General features: G+C 47.1%; 1 protein-coding gene, 1 non-coding gene and 1 pseudogene across 5 annotated transcripts in view; all 3 read right to left on the bottom strand.

Annotated features, from left to right (window-relative positions):
• NUMA1 (nuclear mitotic apparatus protein 1) overlaps positions 1-18,814 on the bottom strand; it is a 1,289,555-nt gene that overhangs the window by 1,042,343 nt on the left and 228,398 nt on the right. For all 4 annotated transcript variants that reach the window (XM_069640302.1, XM_069640305.1, XM_069640304.1 and 1 more), the window contains exons 4-5: positions 4,448-4,527; positions 2,036-2,124 (exon numbers count right to left, since the gene is read on the bottom strand). In XM_069640302.1, coding sequence (XP_069496403.1) covers positions 2,036-2,124; positions 4,448-4,527 — 169 coding nt within the window. The remainder of the gene's footprint in view (positions 1-2,035; positions 2,125-4,447; positions 4,528-18,814) is intronic.
• Positions 12,249-17,962, bottom strand: LOC138529057 (28S ribosomal RNA; annotated as a pseudogene).
• LOC138529134 (5.8S ribosomal RNA) lies at positions 18,401-18,551 on the bottom strand. The gene has a single exon (XR_011284480.1). It is a non-coding gene; the product is annotated as a 5.8S ribosomal RNA (ribosomal RNA).

Below are 18,814 nucleotides of genomic sequence, written 5' to 3'. Positions count from 1 at the left end.
TCACGAAGGTCGCCGACGACCCTATTTTGCAGGCTCTTTAAATTCAGGATTTTAGACTAGAGCTAAACTCCAATACTTAAAAACTGGAAACATCAAAAAAGAAAACCTGCGGTACAAGGCAGTGTCAACCTGTAGGTAAAGTCAATGTAAAGTAATGTAAGTGGTCTTGTAAAGCGCTCGTCTGCCACTGTTGGTGGCCTCGCTGTGCTTGGCTCTGTAAGAGAATGGGTGGGGGTGGGGTGGAATTCATCAGTGGGAAATTATAAGTTACTCACCGTAGTGACTAACGTACTCTTAGTCCATAGTCCCCTTTCCTCCATACTGCATGGGGCATCCCTTCCAACAGGAAAAAGTCTTCTTCCACTTTAAATTTAGAGTGCGCGGGGGTGCAGCCCAGGGAGCATGCGCTGCCCTGACTACACCCTCCGGTGCCACACCTCAGTCCCCTTTTCCGCGTGGACGAGAATCGGCCGAATTCACCAGTGCTCCTGGGTTTGGCTTCGGCCATGTAATTCCACGCGCTGATACTTATTCTGTCTTTTTATCATTCAGTACTCTGTTCAGGCATCATGCGCCTCCCCGGCGCATGTCGACTTCCACAGGGTTCAGCAGGTGTCCATCCTGCAACGGGCTCTCCCCAACTTCAGACCCCCACGCCCTCTGCCTACATTGCCTTGGCCCAGACCACAGTTGGCATGCTTGTACAGCATGTGGCTCGCTGTCATCAAAAGCGCTGAATAACAGACTAGCCAGGTAGAGGGAGCTCTTCCAGAAGTCCCCTCAAGAGAGGTAAGGAGAAGAAGAAATAACTTTCCATCTTCAAAGGGTCTTCTTTAGCGGAAGATCGAGAAACCTCCTTTTGAGTCAAAGCAGAACACCAATACCAAAACTTGCAAGGTCCGGTCTAGTAAATTTTAACAGATTATACTGTGAGGATGAAATGTGGCAGAGGGGTACTCGCAATGGAGAATCCAATTTGAGTTGCAGTTCTATGTAAAGCGCAATCTTCTGTCTTAATTTGCTGCAGGAATGGATTTCTCACAAAGTTGAAAAGGGAGGCCAGGCACAAAAGTAATGCATATCAATTGAACATTATCATTTTAAACGTCCTATTTCAACAGCAAGGATAATGTGGTTACAAATTGCTCATCAGCCTCTCATCACAACATAGATTTAACTACAAGATTTATTCTATTTGTCAACTCAGTGGACTCTGCACTACAGGAACCCAATGAAGCCATCTGACTAGAGGGGACAAGCCACAATGTTCAAAACCTGCGGCTTGTAGCAGAGCCAAACAAGCCATCTTCACCTTTTCACGATCTACTCAATCAGTTAACAAGGAACCATTTCTATTAGATTGGAGCAACAAGTTGGTTTATATACTTAGTTTAGTGATCAAAATAGGATTAAGCTTAGGGCAGTTGCTTGCAAGGACTATGGGGGGGAATCTCCAATATACAGACACCTTGTCAGCCAGTCACTTATCTACAAGTAGGCGTCCTGGCTAACATGTAAACAGAAAAATAGGCAAAATGTGTTTTAAAAACAAACACTATAGAATACTTAAATTGGTTGCTTTACCTTGAGCAGACATGGAGTCTAGGAAAAAGCAGTTCAGACTGCCTGTTCTTAGAGCTGGAGCTGAGGGTGTTAATGACTCCTAGCACTCGAAAATCCACGGGTATAGGAGACAGCCAGGCATATGAAGAGAAGGCAGTGGGAGCAAGGAGTTATTCCTCAAATAACCTTTCTATTGTCTGAAATGGGTGCCGAAGAATGTAGAGCGTTCTTTTCTATCCCAGACTTTAAAATTAAACCATGCATATGCAGAAAAACCCAACTGACGAGAAATAGTCTGACCAGGCAATAGGTTGATCTTAAACACACTGCAGATCAAACAATGGGTAGGAGGCCTCTTAACACTCACTTATGAAAACACTGTCGCCAATGAGGCCAGACTGGCGGAGATCTGTGTTCAAATTACAGTGACTTATTAAACATGTATGTTCTTGTACAAGAAAAAATAGATTACCTTTGCAAGCTCTAATTCAGAAGATGTTCCCAGCACAAGTGCCTGCCAGTCCACCACACACTCTTCTGTTGCCCCTTTTCTGCAATGTCCTGAAACGAAAGTGAAACATGTTCAATCAACTATTTACATAAAGCTGCATTCAAAATAAGAATGTGGAAAATACCCAATGCATGTCAAGTTTCTACACTACAGGAAAACCACATGCAGTCACCCTGCCAAAGCGCACTAATCGCAAATGGCTTTTGAAAACAAACCCTGTGGACAGCTAGAAGAAGAGGGTAATGTAGAGCCTCCCACTTACAACGGCAAGCAGGCTGTCCCTGGGTATGCAGTGGGGGGATATGGTAAGCAGGCTTCCTAGGTCTGTCCGCACATCAGGCTGTATCCGTGTGTTTTCGTCCAGACTGAAGCGGGTCCCATTATGCCACCTGGAGATTGGATAAGGTTACACAAGTGCCTAGCAAACCATTGAGACCAGAAGGAAGGATCTGTTGTCGTAAAGCTGGGGTTAGGTGTTCTGGAAGTAATGTGCATGGGAGTCAAGTTGCAATTCTACTTCCAGTATACCTAGTCATCCTTCCTCAACTGACTTACTCAAACGAAGGCCACATTTTATGGTGTAGAACAAGCAGTTCCGACCCACCACATGGCAAAGTGAAAATAAACCAAAATGCCAGCAATAGTAATTTTCTGTTGAAAATCAACTTCTTGTTGGCTGGGCAGTTAATCTCCAAGGAAGGGCGGGGGAAATCAAGCATTTGACATGGCTTGGAACATGTGAAGGACAAATGTGCAGGCAATCCATAATCTTTTTATGCAACCCTTTCTCCAACAATAAGCTACTCAGCTGGGCGAGGGAAAAGGCATTCTACGTTGTGGTAGTTGCAATCTCTGAAAACATATGTGCGTATATCCAGATCACATCAAACTCATGAGGCACACATTACCATAAGAAAAGCTGAGCTGGCTTGCAGCTTACTAAAGCAGACAAGAAAAATAAATTTCTTACATCTAGATTTGATCAGTGCTAAACACAAATTGTTTTCAAGAGGAGAGAAGAAAAACAAAAACACTAAACCACCCCATTCCGAACTCTGGGGTGGGGAGGGCGGTATTTGTGGGCATGGCTTTCAATAAGAGGGCACGAATGACAAGTGCATGTCAGAATGGCTGAAGCATCTTCAAGTGCAACCCTGTTTGTAAGCCCCTAGGTTTGCAAAATTGAAGGTTTGCAGCTACAGGCCAGCTATACCTTTAAGACCTACTGTAAACTGCTTTGTTGGCCATGATCCAGCAACACAAAAAGACAATGCCAGCCTCAGTCATAACTATGCTGGCTACTCTCCCTACTGTTCAGTTTTGTTTGCAAAGCGTCAGCCTCCACCTTTTGTGGCTGCTGACTGCTAGTGTTACATTTTATTATCAGACTAACTGGTTCTTCCCATAGCTTGCTTTGCAATGGCTCCTTGTCACTTTTGGACTGGCAAGTAAAAACATTGAGTAATGTGTGAGTTAGTATGAGCAGAGGTAGCAGAGAAGAGGTTGCTTAGTGTGGGGGGAGCTTTTTCAGAAACCCTCAGTGGTTCAGTCTAAAACAAGTGTGTGTGAAGACAGTGTCCCAAGTTTGTCCAAAACGCTCAATGGCAGTGTGAGAAAGCAGTCTGGTTTCCTTTTCAGTATACGACAGGTCTCAAGGTACTAGTGCGCCCATACACACATACAAAATGCAATACATAGTAAACAGACTATATTTAGGCACTGCATACATTCGAAACAAGGTCAAATAAGTACTAAAAGTCATTTTATTTTTATAATTATGATCATTTTAGCCCAGAATAGAAGGTATACTAGCACTCCAAGATATAGTGTCTCAAACAGCAAGGTAGCCCATATATACTTCTCCATCGACGCGCAACCTGTAGAGATTCATGTTGTACCTTTCTAGGTTTTTCTAGAATATTGAACCATCAAGCCCTGCTTGGAAGTCAAATTTGAGTCATGACAGAACAATGACTGGCGCAATTCGAGCCTATTTATGGAGATACATGTTAAAATCTATTAAGAGAAGTAGAATAGACAATATTTTGGTGTATATGCAATTTTATTAGCTATACATATCTCCAACTTTCTGTAGTTTGTATTGAAGTTATGCAATGCACTTGCCACTGGCGAGTGACAATGGAATTTCAGAGTATGAAATGGTGTGCTGTGTGCAGGTGCCTAACTGAAGGGTGGTTGGGGGAGGGGGCAGTAACCTTTCCTGCCCAATTAGTAGCTTCAAATGTTTACTCCTGTGCATATTCCACCAGTTACTTCTCGTCACCTTCCGCAAACTCTCTACCCTGCAAACACCCACAGCATTTACACAAGTTGCTTCTTCACCAACTGACCCTGGTACTCAAAATGTCTTACTCGAAATAAAGTTGCTGATGAATCGAAATTTTTCAGGAAGAGGAAGATGTAGTGCTCTGTGTCCTTCTTCATTGCCACTTCTGAAAATGTTTGAAAAGTTGTTTTATTAAGGTTTCTTGAAACAATCCTCAAGCAGCAGTGTCAATGAATAACATTCTAGAGAAAATCGTTTTGAGAGCAGAGATTCTTGTACAAATATGCCTCAATATACAAAGAGTAAACATCAGCATTGCTGTTTATACAACTTATTTCACTGGCCCATCAATCACTAGTCCCCCATCACACTTAGGATGAAAGGGACTAACGCAGTGTGTATCTTGGTTAGAAAGTTTGACATGAATAATGCATACGCAATGTTCCATTTCTTGTCTGATGGATACAATCTTACTCTAACACGGGTAGGATATTGTGAAATGGCTCCAGGCACATACTGGGGCTTTAAAACTTGAAATAGGCACCCGGTCACATGGGAGAAGTTCCATACTAGCTTTGCAGCACAGGTAAGGCGGCACTGACAACTGAAGAAAGCATGGGAGATATGACAAAGCATTACTTACCAGAACATTATTCCTCACTTAATGCCCAAAAATACTTAGAATGCACCGTAATGGTAAGTACTGGAAACAGGTTTTGGATTAGTGATGAAGGGACAGATTTAAGGTATAGGGGAAAAATATTGGGATAGGCGTGCGATTGCTCATGAGACGGATTAGGTTAATTTTATCACTACCTTTGATGGCACAATCCTCCTGGTAACCGGAAAGGGATGCTTTGTATGTGTTTGGGTCGCTGGGCATTATGGTTAAGCTCAAGACCTACATTACTATTAGAATGACATTTTGGGTTGGATTGAGATGCGTGAGCGTGCAGTATAGGTATAGCATGAGTATTAGTGATATGTTGGAGGTTCAGGGGAACACGTGAAATGTGTTGCGCTTCAGCAAGTTGTTTTGATCCAGTGGTCGTATTGTCTGTGTTCTTAATTTTCAGAGTGGGTTTACCTCTACGCGAGAGATTTATAATGGAATATGACCTAGAAGAAGGGATAATAGTTAACGTTATTTGATTGTTAGAGGTTGAGTTTTTTTCTCTTAATTCTGTGATATATAATTTGTTATCTAGGTTACATCAATTAATAACTTTGCATTTGATTATTAGCGTTGTTTATGTATGGGGCGGAGTGGTAATCTACTCTCAGACAGCCCTTCGGCCATGTTCTGGTCTCTTTTTTTACTTATCTATATTCTTATTTACATTCTTTAAGTTGTTGGTTTTACCCTCACCCCCTTCCATCTATCTTTTTGTCATGTTTTATATCTTCCCGTTTTTTTCTTTTTACCCTTAGAGGGCTGGTATTGGGTCTGTTCTTGCTATCTGAGAAAGCACAGTGTTGGAGTAAGAATTGTAGATGGACTTTTTGTTAAAGATGATCCGGAGCGATGCTGGCACTTGTATGTTTGAATGACTGACACATTGGCTTTCGCTTGTTGGAATGTGAAGGGAAGAGAAGAAAGATGCTACATTTTTTATGTAGAGAGACCGGATGTAGTTTTACTACAAGAAACTCACTTCAAGCGGGACAACACAGAGTACATCTTGAATTCTTTTTATGTGAGAGAGTATTCAAGTACCTTTTGCCAGTAATTCTAGGGGAGTGACTATTTTGTTCAGGAAGTATTTGAAGCTGTCCATAGAAAAGGTACCTATTGATTCAGATGGAGGACTTGTGGCCTTAAAACTATTGGTAGAGAATGTCCGCCTCATAGTGGTCCATATTTATGCTCCTAATGTGGGGCAATCTGATCTAACAGATCTGGGTGATGGTGAGATTCTGATAGGTGGTGATTTTAACACTACTCTGGACAAAGGGTTAATTGTCGCGGTCATATGTAGACGAGAAATCTAGAAACAGCCTGTTGCAATTCATGCAAACCTGGGATCTAAATGACATATGGCGTGACCTGAAGCCAGATAAAAAACAATATATCTTTCACTCTATTCCAGATAACACTTCATCCTGAATAGATTACTTTCTAGTAAATAGAGAACTTTATGGGGCAGTGAAGTCTAAGGATGGGAGAGGCAGTGATTTTTTTTTTTTTTTTTTAAGAGTTGGGCAAATCCTTGAGCAATGCTAAGATAGATACAATGGGCACTAGATACACGATTGCTGTCTGACGCAGACTTTGTCAAGCAGGTAAATACTGAAATTTCACTCTTTATTAATGATGTGTGGTCAGTGAGCAGTTTGAAAACGGTTTGGATGCATTGAAGGCGCATTTACGCGGTAGAATTATCAGCTGTACCCCATTAAAAAAAAAAGCAGGCTGAAGCGGAATATAAAGAAGCCGAGTGTGCTCATAAACGTAGCATTGAAACTCATAACATGTCCCCGGACAAAACTCTGTCTTACCATGTTACGAGCCAAGCGTGTGCTGGATGGTATAATTCATAAGAAAGCAGAGAACGAGGTGTATTATACTGTTCAAGCATTCTGGGAGAGAGGGGATAAAGCTGGGACCCTGCTGGCTAACAGATTGTGGAAAACAGGCGTTATCTATTTCAGAGAGTAATGTGCTTCCTATAAAGAAAAATTAGATATGTGAGATGTTTAGGAAGTATTATGAATTTTTATACCATGATGAAGGGTGTGTGATGGATAGTGACATTTTTGAATCAGTTCACTTCATCAAAATTAACTAGTGCTGATGTGATTTCGTTGGACAGAGATATTACTGTACATGAGATTGTGGACACCATGAATCTCTTAGCTGCTGGTAAATGTCCAGGCCAGGCCCGGACAGTTTCCCAGACGAATTCCATGTTACTTTCTGCGCAACCTGTTAAGGATTTCAATCGGGCGACACACCTTGGTCTTTGCCTAGGATGTAGCGCATAATTGGAATGCCTTGTCTTTAGTTTCTACAAATTCAATTTGAGCTGGCACACAACCCGTCTCACATCCCCTTTTACAAATACCCCAGGTCACAATGGACCATGAACCAGGCCGGTTGGTGGGAATGCAATATTTATTTTAAAATTCAAAGAAATCACATTGGGCAGCAATCACCAATGGGGTGATAATTACAATGAAAACCACTGAAATACACTTGGGTAACCTTCTACAAGCACATGGCCAAAGTACAAATGAATAGGAGCACTCTTTCAATTAGGATAGATAGCACCCAAGTTAAGGTTTCCCCCTGCAATGTTCCCTCAACCCACAATTAATCTAGTTCTGGATAGAATGAAGCAGCAGGTAGTCAGGGATACGAGGCAGCAAACAGAATCCAAATCAGACCTGCCTCACAAAATAAGAGGCAAAACCCTTTGCAATGGCCTAAAATGACACACAGAAATTGACAAATTAATGTGCGGTTAAATCTATGAGGCAAATATGATCTGACAATAGCAGTCATGTATAACCCATAGCAATCACATGTCAAAGTATCAACAAAGGCATACAGTTCAAAAGCAAGTTGAAAGTAAGAACACAATGCAGCCGGAATCAAAAGTTGCAAAGTTGAATTTTTTTCTCAATTGCAGTTTTAAATGTCAGGGGATTTTTATGAAAAACGGGTGTACTACTCTGATTTGGAATGCGGTTTTTGGGCTGTGGGATAGATTCAGATCACAAGGACAACAGAGGTAATAGGATGGATATGGCTAAAGAACTGGATGAGATTTGCAAGATAAAAGGAGGTTTGGAAAGAAAGACAAGTTTTACTTAAACTAGATTATCAAGACTAGATAGATAGTTAAAGACACGGTACGAATCAAGGTTGATTCACGACGTCAACCTTGTCACCCACATCGTTCAACTTTATGTGGGAATTGGTCTAAATTATTCCAAATATTGCTAAGGAGTTACAAGACAGGATGAATGAAAATTGGGCAAACACTAGAAAAAGAAGGACAGGGTGCACAGAGAATTCTAACAGTTTTAAACAAGTTACCAGGGTATGGATAGGGTTACTGGGAGAGTGGAACAAGACAAAGGATCAAGATGGGTAGGTTATGTGTTTCTATGGGATGGGAAGATACTCACAGTCCACGCTTGAGCTTGGGATTTTGGAACAGTCAACCGGGTTCTGGTCACTGCACGACGGGCGCCGGATAGCGGCAGACTTTACTGGCAGAACCAAAGCTAGGCCTGCCTGTTCACTGGATGGCAAAGATACAGCTGGATGCAGGTAGTGGTACAGCTGGATGGCAGAGGAACGGCGGGCATGCAGCTAGCGGACAAAAAGCTGGTCTGGTCTCAGGATGCTCCCTAAAAAGGGTAGCACAGCTTTTCCCCTTTTTTTAGTGAGGTTTTTAGTTCAAGGCCTTGCTGGGATAGAGACAGCTATGCTTTGGCCTTGGAGTGGAATCTGGCAAGATGAATGTAAAATATCAGGAACGCAGGCGCTGGAAATTCAGGAGAGCGTGTCCCCGTCTGTGAGCTTCCACCCTTTATATAAAAGCATGTGACAGAATTATATGGTAGGGCAGGCTTAGGCTGGGTACGCCCCCAACAACCGGATTGGACAGGGGTGATAGTTACTGCCCTCCCATGAGCTGATTGGACTTTTAGCGACATGCTATCAGCTTTATGATGTGGGTTTACTATGTCCAGAACCCTCCACAGTTAATTTTTCCTCAACCCAGTTTTGACACAAATGGCCCATTTTTACATTTGTTGCATCTTAAATGACATAGGCAGATTACATATTTTACACAGAGCGTGCCAGTCCAACTCTCCAGTTTGTAAGACTTTGTTTCGTCCGCTTAAATTCTCATTGTTTTCAGTAAGAAATATTCGACCTAAAATTATAAAACTTTATATATGTGTATAGACTATTATTAGGCATATCAGTATTGCATTTCAGTGTCATCATGTACACTTTCCTTAGAATACGCAATTCTCTGCCATTTCTGTTCCCAATACGGTAGTGAAGGCTACAACGTCTTAAATTAAATACCACGAAATTACATTTACAGTTAACTTTTTACGTTCCTGCGAAGTCCTGTTGCAAAAAAGTTTCTTAATCAAAATAGTCTTTGGAAGCAAATGGGGCCTGCCTTTGTCCTTCATTTGGCCCATTTTTTTTTTCAAGCTACCCCCCAAATGTCATTTTAGCCCAGGGTGGGCATGGGAGTTTCCCAGCTTGATAGAATGTTTATTTCCACTTCCTCACTTCACAGGTTGGTGTCCCAGAATCTATTGTCTCAGACTGAATTACAGACAAAAGTCTGATTAGTATGTGATATGCAGCCTTCTGGTCCTATTCAAAGTTTTCCAAGCCAGCAATTATCACTTGTGTGTCCCGGAGGTTTATGGTGGCTCCTTTTTGGGAGGAAGGGGGAAGCCTCAATTTAGCCAGCATAAAGACCTGTTCTGGAGCTTGCAAAATCCAGCCAATGCATTTTAATTCCTTTATTTTGTGCGGAATCAAAAACAAGCCTGTTGAGTAAAACATCCCATATATGTTCCCCAGCAAAACAACCTTCACATTGCTAGGTAGGGACAAGTTTTTATTCAACATTGTACTTTTAAAACAGGCATTTTCTTTTGGTTTGCAAAAGCCCATTTTGACACATGGTGAAAGCTGCTAGGATTTCTCTTTTAAATTCGGTTCTTCCATCTGACTTCCCAATATTGTTTTGCAGCCCTATTCAGTTTCTTTTATACAGCAATTTGTACAAGGCAAAGGTCCCCTGAAATTGGAATGTGCCCAGAGAGCTAAGGCTTCTTTTTTCAGGGTTTATTTTTGACACTTTGTAGCAAAAGTTAAGCGTTTGCCGCACAGCTGAAAGTGAAGTTTTTTGATTTTCCCAGATTTGGCTTGACACAGTCTTGTCATGCAGTGATCATGCTTTCTTCTGCTGAAGCACAATGTGGATATGGATGGGCATGGAAGGGCCTTATTGATAAAAGCAATGTGATGTGGAATAGATGAAAATAGCGTCAGGGCAGCATCCTTTTAAATGTAAAATATTCCCCTTTGAATGGGAGCTTTTTGCAAACAGCAGAGCAGCGCTGTTTTTTTTCCAATTCACTTCTTTTGGTGCACACAAAAACACACTGGCACCTTTCTCGGTGTGCTCTCTGTTCCAACTCGCCCAACAGGTGTTTGGCAAGATGGTGCAGCCATCCTTTTGTTGCTGCAAAACGCTGTTTTGGTGCAATGGTGCTCCAATAAGTCAGCGCAGCCATTTTGCTGTTGACGGCAGAAGCGCAGCTTGGTTATGAATGGGAATTCTATTGAGTGGGCCAATGTAGCCCACAAACCTTGGCACCATTTCTGACAGGCCTCTTTAGGGAGTTCATTGACAATGAGCAAGTGGCTGACTATGCAGGAAGCGGTTATATCTGTGATCCCCAAACCAGGTAAGAATTGGTCTTGTTCTAGTAACTATAGGCCAATATCTCTTTTGAATGTTGGCATTAAAATCCTGGCTAAAATCATTGCTGTTAGAATCAACCCGATACTCCCGAGAATAATTCATCAGAAGCAGATGGGATTAATTGTCGGGAGAAATAGCTATGACAACTTAAGGGAACTTTGCAATGTTCTCTTCTTAAAAAGTGACTCCTTGGAACCCTATGCAGCAGTTACTATTGACGCTGAAAAAAGCATTTGATAGGGTCAATTGGGGTAATCTGCGAAAAGTGTTAACTAAAATGAAAAAAAAAAATTAACACCCTTTATAAAGATGCTTCAGCTAGAGTCTTAGTAAATGGGTGCCTGTCGAACAGCTTTCGTATTTGTCGAGGAACTAGGCAGAGATGCCCCTCGTCTCCCCTTCATGTTTGCCCTTTTTATTGAACCCATGGCAATTGCAATTAGAGATAACCTAGATATATGGGGAATACAGGTAGGTGATAGCTTTTCAAAAGTCCTTCTCCACGCTAATGACCTTGTTTTGATGTCAGACACTGCCTCTTCGTTTAAAGAATTATTAACGGTCTTGATAAATTCTTGACCACCACTGGGGCTTGGGGACGGTTAACCCACTCGTGAGACAGGCACCCAAGGCCAGGGGCCAACCCATCCAGCCGCCCTGGGGCTCTAGCATGGCACCTTTAGAGCTTTACCCTGTCGGAAGCGATGGGCACCCCACCAGGTCTCTCCGCGACCACCACTTGCCCCGGGGACTTTCAAAACCAGGCACGATACAGGCACCCAAGGCTGGGGACAGCAGCCCTGGCCATCCTGGAGCTCTGGCCAGGCCCCCTTCAGAGCTTCTCCCTCCACATTAGAGCCTCTCCCTCTGGGACTAACCCACAAACACTGTGGAACTCCGGGCCGGTCACGGCCAGCGCAATTACCCCCACATGGAGGAAAGGGACACGCTCAGGGTGCCTCTCGACACAGGCATCCCGGATTTGGACCAGACGCACACGGGTGACACTTGGCAGAGGACCTGGAGCAACCCATGAACGCCATGAAAATGAGGGCAGCAACAGCGCCACAGGTGCCCTTGAGGCTGCAGGGTGGCAGTTCCACGCCGACTATTAAGCCCCCACGCAGGAGACAAATGTAGGAGCCAGCTGCAACTCTGGCCATCCGGTCCCCCGGCCACAACTCAGGCCATATGGGCCTACTCCCCTGGCCAGATGGCCCAGCAGCCCACTGCCCGTGCCTGCCCCGACCCTGACCCCACCATCCAGGGGCACGGGTTTAAGGCAACCCCCCTCGCTCCCTGGGTGGCTTGCAGTGGGTGTGCACCTAGGGTGGGTGTGAGTTTACCATGCGCCCCGCGGTGCAGCGGGAGGAAGGATGGAGACCCTTGGTGGCGGCAACAGCGCCTTGCGACAAAAGCTTGGCTCAGAGGATGACTTTCAATAGATCGCAGCAAGGTAGCTACTCTGCTACTTGCGAAACCCTGACCCAGAATCAGGTCGTCTACGAATGATTTAGCACCAGGTTCCTCACAAACATGCGGTGCACTACGGGCTAGAGCGGTGGACCCCTTCTGTCCACACTAGAGTCCCGACTCAAGCGGCTCAACGCACCGGTGCAGAGGCAGCCTATCCTAGGCTCCACAGCGCTATGGTATCGTTACGGTTTAGGGGGGATTCTGACTTGGAGGCGTTCAGTCATAATCCCAGAGATGGTAGCTTCGCCCCATTGGCTCCCCGGTCAAGCACATACACCAAATCTCTGAACCTGCTCGTACTGATCAGGATTACTATTCCAACACCTCATCAGTAGGGTAAAATCACGACGGTCTAAACCCAGCTAACGTTCCCTATTAGTGGGTGAACAATCGAACGCCTGGTAAATTCTGCTTCACAATGATAGGAAGAGCCGACATCGAAGGATCAAAAAGCAACGTCGCTATGAACGCTTGCCCGCCACAAGCCAGTTATCCTTGTGGTAACTTTTGACACCTCCTGCTTCAAATCCAAAAAGTCAGAAGGATCGTGAGGGCCCACTTTCATGGTCTGTATTCATGTATTCACCCCATCGCCTCACAGTGTAAGTGAAAAAACAATAAGAGCAGTGGTATTTCAACAGCGGCCAGAGGGCCTCCCACTTATCCTACATTTCTCATGTCTCTTCACAAGGCCAGACTAGAGTCAAGCTCAACAGTTTCTTTCCCCACTTATTCTGCCACGCCCGCTCCATTGGCTGTGGTTTCACTAGATAGTAGGTAGGGACAGTGGGAATCTCGTTCATCCATTCATGCGCGTAACTAATTAGATGACGAGGCATTTGGCTACCTCAAGAAAGTCAGTTACTCCCGCCGGTTACCCGCGCTTCATTGAATTTCTTCACTGACATTCAGTGTACTGGGCAGAAATAACATCACAACAACACCCAAAGTGGGCCTTCGCAATGCTTTGTTTTAAACAGTCGGATTCCCATGGACCGAACTAGTTCTAAGTCAGCTGCTAGGCGTCGGCCAAGGCAGAACTGTTTAGATGGATTTCTGAACTCTGACCTGGGGGGCAGAGGTTCAGAAGGCCAGCCTAGTTTCTTGGAACAGGGTAACCTTCTGGACAAGCCAGACCAATCAAGGTAGCGATGGCAGCGGTCAAGAGTAGGTCTCGGGAGGGGCGAGGGTGACTGAAAGACCTCAAGGAGCACACAGAGTAAAGGACACTTACAAATCACTCCCAGACAGGTGTATTTATATCAAAAATATAAATGCATTTATTACAAGAGCTTTGTAACTTCAACGCACAGTAGAAAAATCACAGCAATACTATCAAACCAACACTCCCATCTATACAAATATATACAAGACTAATGGGGTCTGATGGATGAATTGCCCCAATGGGTCCACAACCTAGACAGGGAAGGAAACCAGCAGTCCAAATACTCTTCAGACCCTTCTGCAACATATACTAATCTAACTGAAAGGCAGTCCAGTTCCTAAAATGAGGGGAACCTAATGCTCAAGAGTACTTGCAAGCTTTACGCACACAGTGGGTACAAATGGGCAAAGTAGGGTCTTTTGCAAGGGCTGCAGCAGCTCAGGAAGGCGGGTAAGGAGATGCAGAATAGGTTCCCACTATTCGAGGAGGGCCTCCAATTGAGGGCAGATTCGATTCCAAGAGTTGGGAATAGTTCGCTAGTTCACACTAGCAGTGGAAAGGAGAGGGGCCCACAGGGGACACTTGTACGTAAAAAAAGGATGGAGGTGCTAGGGGCCACCAGTTAGGGTTGCGATTACTCACCTACCCCCCAGCGTACTCCGGACCAAACTTCGGCAGTTGAGCCCACTTAGGTTACAGGTTCAAGTGCGGCAATTTGACTGCTCACCAGCGAAGATACAGCGATGAATCCCAAACGGAAAAGTGGCAATTTGGCTGATCCTGGTGGATGAATCAGGCCAGTTTCACTGCAGCAGGCTTCAGGGGCTAAAGAGTCACAAATGAGGCGCACCTGCAAAGTTTGTCACCACAGCTGGGCGACACAGTAACCGCGTATGCTCTGGTTCTGGCGCGCTCGTCTCACTTCACACCTGGGAACGCCAAGTGTATGAAATTGGGCGTGAGGGTGCCGTGACCACAGAGCTAGCGATATACCAAGTTTCGAGGGCCTCCTCGAAACAGCGGAGTTATCAGGACAAAGGGTCTGTGTAAGCTGGCCAGCCCACTGGTTGGCCCAGGGACACTTCTGAGAAGGCTTACTTGCAGGTTTTGATGAAGGTGCAGAGAATTGTTGTTCCCACTATTCCAATGGGTCGAAGTGTCTTTGCAGACCTAAGACAACCAGATGCAGAGGGGTCCCACGGGACGACAGCAGGCAGTGTGCCAAACCTTCCAGTGGGTCACCAGCGGTTCTTCAACTCCGCTTCTTCGTTTCAGGATACTTGGATCATATCCTTTGCTCAGTGAGAACTCCAGAGATCGACCTGGTATGGTGTTTGGGACCTTCTCTTATCCAGAATCTCCTTCGCGGCAAAACAAAGAGGACCCAATGGGAGATCTGCTCATATACAGGCATACCATACGTGGACCAATCACGGACCACAGTGGTCCCAGGCATTCACAGCACTCCAGACTCTCTGGAACCCAGGATGTGTATTGGAACCAGATGTTTCAGCCCACATCCTGGAGCCACACACACAAGGCATGCAGAAGCCTGCGAAAGCTTGGCGTTTCGCGTGAGAATGCATGCACAAATAAGAACTGACCCGAGTCGGCTCGACCTGGGGAAGAAGTAAGATGACCAATGGACAGGAAAAACCTGTGGCATGGCCATTTTGGAGCCAGGCCACCTATTTGTGCCAAACAAGGTAATCATGGTTTACCTGGCAGGACAGGGATAAAAACATACAATGCTAGGCTGCCACCAGCCCTGTCCCCGACACATCTGCACAACTCCTAAAAAATCCTTTGAGTGTATCTAGGGTCTTTGGAAATTACTAATAGACCCAAGTGTACTGTACATGGAAAGGACTAAGGGAAACAAAGTCTCCCATTACTGACGGTCTTAAGGGCATGTCAGTTTCCCCATAAGAAGTGAGCGAAAAGCCCAGAGGAGTGCAGCGAAAGGCTGTGTTCCTCAGGCAAAGTCTGACTATGGTGTGCAAAATCAGCAAAAAGTTGGGGGGTACACAACTGGAGGGAAAATTACCCATCAAATGGAAATCTTTCCCAACAAGAACGCTGCCCCCGAACACTGGGAGGGGAACGGAGAGGCAATCACCGCAGCTGGGGCGATACACAGGAAGGGCCTGGCTCGTGTCCATAGTCGATATGGAGGGGATAGGGGGGTTAGAGTCATCTAGCCGCGGCACGCGCCCAGCTCCTCTTCGTGCCCCAGCCCGACCGACCCAGCCCTTCAAGCCAATCCTTATCCCGAAGTTACGGATCCGACTTCCCTTACCTACATTGTTCCAACATGCCAGAAGGTGTTCACCTTGGAGACCTGCTGCAAATATGGGTACGGCCCAGCGCAAGATTTACACCATCTCCCCCGAATTTTCACGGACCTGCGAGAGCTCACCGGACGCCGCCGGAACCACAACACTTTCCAAGGCTCTGGCCCCTCTCTCGGGGCAAACCCATTCCAGGGTGCCTTGCCCTCCAGAAAGAAAAGAACCTGACCCCCCCCCCCCCCCGCCCGCCGAGATAGTTTGTTACCGCACTGGACGCCGCAAAGGGTGCCTGTCTACGTCACTCCAGGTTCGGCGATATGAACCAGACACCTTTTCGATCGGGTGAGGGCAACGGAGGCCATCGCCAGTCCCTTCCAAACGTTGCTCGCTCATCTTTTAGGACCAACTGAGCCATGTTCAACTGCTGTTCACATGGAACCCTTCTCCACTTCAGCTTTCAAAGTTCTTGCTTGAATATTAACTACCACCAATATTAACTACTGCACCTGCAGCGGCTTCACCCGGGCCCTCGCCCAAGCTTCTGTGTGCACTGCAGCGGCCCTCCTACCCGTTGCGGCTTAGCCCCCGCGGCTCTCAGCGCCAGCAATGGCCGGGTATGGGCCCGATGCTCCAGCGCCATCCATTCAGGGCTAGTTGATTCAGCAGGTGAGTTACACACTCACTTAGCGGATTCAGACTTCAATGGCCACCGTCCTGCAGTCTAAATCAACCAACACCTTTTCTGGGGTCTGATGGGCATCGGCATTGGGCGCCTTCACCCAGCGTTCGGTTCATCCCACAGCGCCAGTTATGCTTACCAGAATTGGCCCACTGGGCACTCACATTAGATGCCTGGTTCCACGACAGCGAGCCGGGCTTCTTATCCATTTAAAGTTTGATAATAGGTTGAGATCGTTTCGGCCCCAAGTCCTCTAATCATTTGCTTTACCAGTTAAAACTGGGGTTCCCGATCCTCGAGGGAAACTTCGGAGGGAACAAGCTACTAGATGGCTCGATTAGTCTTTTGCCTCTATACCCAAGTCGGTTGACCGATGCCAAGTCGGGACCGCTACAGACCTCCACCAGAGTTTCCTTTGGCTTCGCCCTGCCTAGGCATAGTTCACCATCTTTCGGATCCCATCACACACGCTCATGCTCCACCTCCCCGACAGAGCAGGCAAGACTGGCTGGTGGTGCCCCCGCCGCTATGCCACGATGGGATCCCACGTCAGCCGGCGCGCACTGGCCCTCACCTTCATGGCGCCACAGCGTTTCATTCAGCTCTCCGACTCGTGCATGTGTTAGACTCCTTGGTCTGTGTTTCAAGACTGGTCGGGTGGGTAACTGACATCAACGCAGACCCCTGACGCCCTTCGTGGGCCTCCCTGCCCGGCAGCGCTATGCGGTCAGGGAACACAGAGTACAGTCCACCCTAGTCGACAATCGGCCAGGGGGCCCGTCCCCCGTCGCTGCCCTGGCGTCCCGAGAGGTGCCAGGACGGTTGCCGGAGAAGGGCGCGGCAGCAGTCAATCTCCCTCGGCCCCACTGACACGGCAAAACTGCTGCCAGGGGGCTGTAACACTCTGCTGGAGCAGAGAGCCACCTGCCCCCTGGTGCCTTCCCAGCCGACCCACAACCGGTCGCAGTGCACTGCCATGGAAGAAATGCGCTCTGCGGTGATGGGTGCGCACGGCTATTTGTCCCACGAGGGGATCCGCTGTTCCAGGCGACCGACCCACCGTGTTGAATCCTCCAGGTGGACTGCACGGAGTCCAACTGTTTACCTCTAAACGGTTTCACGTCCTCTTGAACTCTTCAAAGTTCTTTTCAACTTTCCCTTACGGTACTTATTGCCCATCAGTCTCAGGCCTGTATTTAGCCTTAGATGGAGTTAACCACCCGCTTTGGGCTGCATTCCCAAGCAACCCGACTCCGCGAAGACCCGATCCTGGGGCGCCGGGGGCTGCTACCGGCCAAATACAGTACGTGGGGTGGCCTTGATCAGAAGGACTTGGGCCCCCTGAGCAAGGCCGGGGAGTCTGTCTTCTGTATGCCAAATTTCCTGCGCACGGCGTCAGATGGGGATTTGGCACTGTGCTCTTCCCTCTTCACTCGCCGTTACTGGGGCAATCCTGGTTAGTAGCTTGGTAATATGCTTAAATTCAGCGAGTCACCAAGTCTGATCTGAGGTTGTAGCCGTGGGAGCAGACACCTCCGGGGCGGCTGTACGGAGGGGGGATAGCCTGTGCCTCCAGCGCAGACAAGCGTGTGCTGTCCCTAGCCGTGGCCCACCTGGTCGGGAGGCCCACGCTCCAGGGCCATCCCGCGTGGGCAGCAGTGGGACACCACAGACAGCCACGCACAGCACAGCCCGGTGCCCTGGGGGCAGGGTGAAGGCTCAGACTTTTTCAACACCCACCCTCCACCGCCGGCGGGGCGTGTCGAGCGGCCGGCCCTCCCAAAACCCACGCAAGGCAGAGGGAGGCCCGAGACGAGTCGGCCACAAGCCTGCGCAGCCAGGTCCAGGGATACTGCAATAGTGCTGATCGGGATCTGACCTTAGGGGGACGAAGGGAACAGGGTCTCTGCGACGGCCCCAGTGAGGGAACCCCGGGGCGATTGACATTAGAGCGACCCTCAGACAGGCGTAGCCCTGGGAGGAACCGGGGGTCGCAAGGTGCTTTCGAAGTGTCGATGATCAATGTGTCCTGCAATTCGCACAAATTCTCACTGCTAGCTGCGTTCTTCAACGCGCAAGCCAAGTGATCCACTGCCAAGAGTCATAGGCAACTTTTTTTGTTCCAGACGTCAGCCCGGAACCGCCGGTGCAGGAGAGCCCAGTGGGGAGGCAGCGCTGTCTGTCCAGCCCACCACTGATGAGCCTGGTGCCCGTCTAGCTCCCCCACTTGGGAGTCGGCGAGACCATCAGGGTTTTAAGAAAACTAAAATAAATCCAAGCGCTCAGCACGGGAAGCCTGCCTGCAGCGGCACGGCGGCAGGGCTTCCCACAGCGACTGAGGCAGGTTGTTCCCACTGGTCCTTCCC

The sequence above is a fragment of the Ambystoma mexicanum genome, chromosome 7q, assembly GCF_040938575.1.
Source record: "Ambystoma mexicanum isolate Mex_15411 chromosome 7q, UKY_AmexF1_1, whole genome shotgun sequence".
NCBI lineage: Eukaryota > Metazoa > Chordata > Amphibia > Caudata > Ambystomatidae > Ambystoma > Ambystoma mexicanum.
The sequence above is the reverse complement of the archived record's forward strand: the minus strand, read 5'-3'. Positions and strand labels throughout refer to the sequence as shown.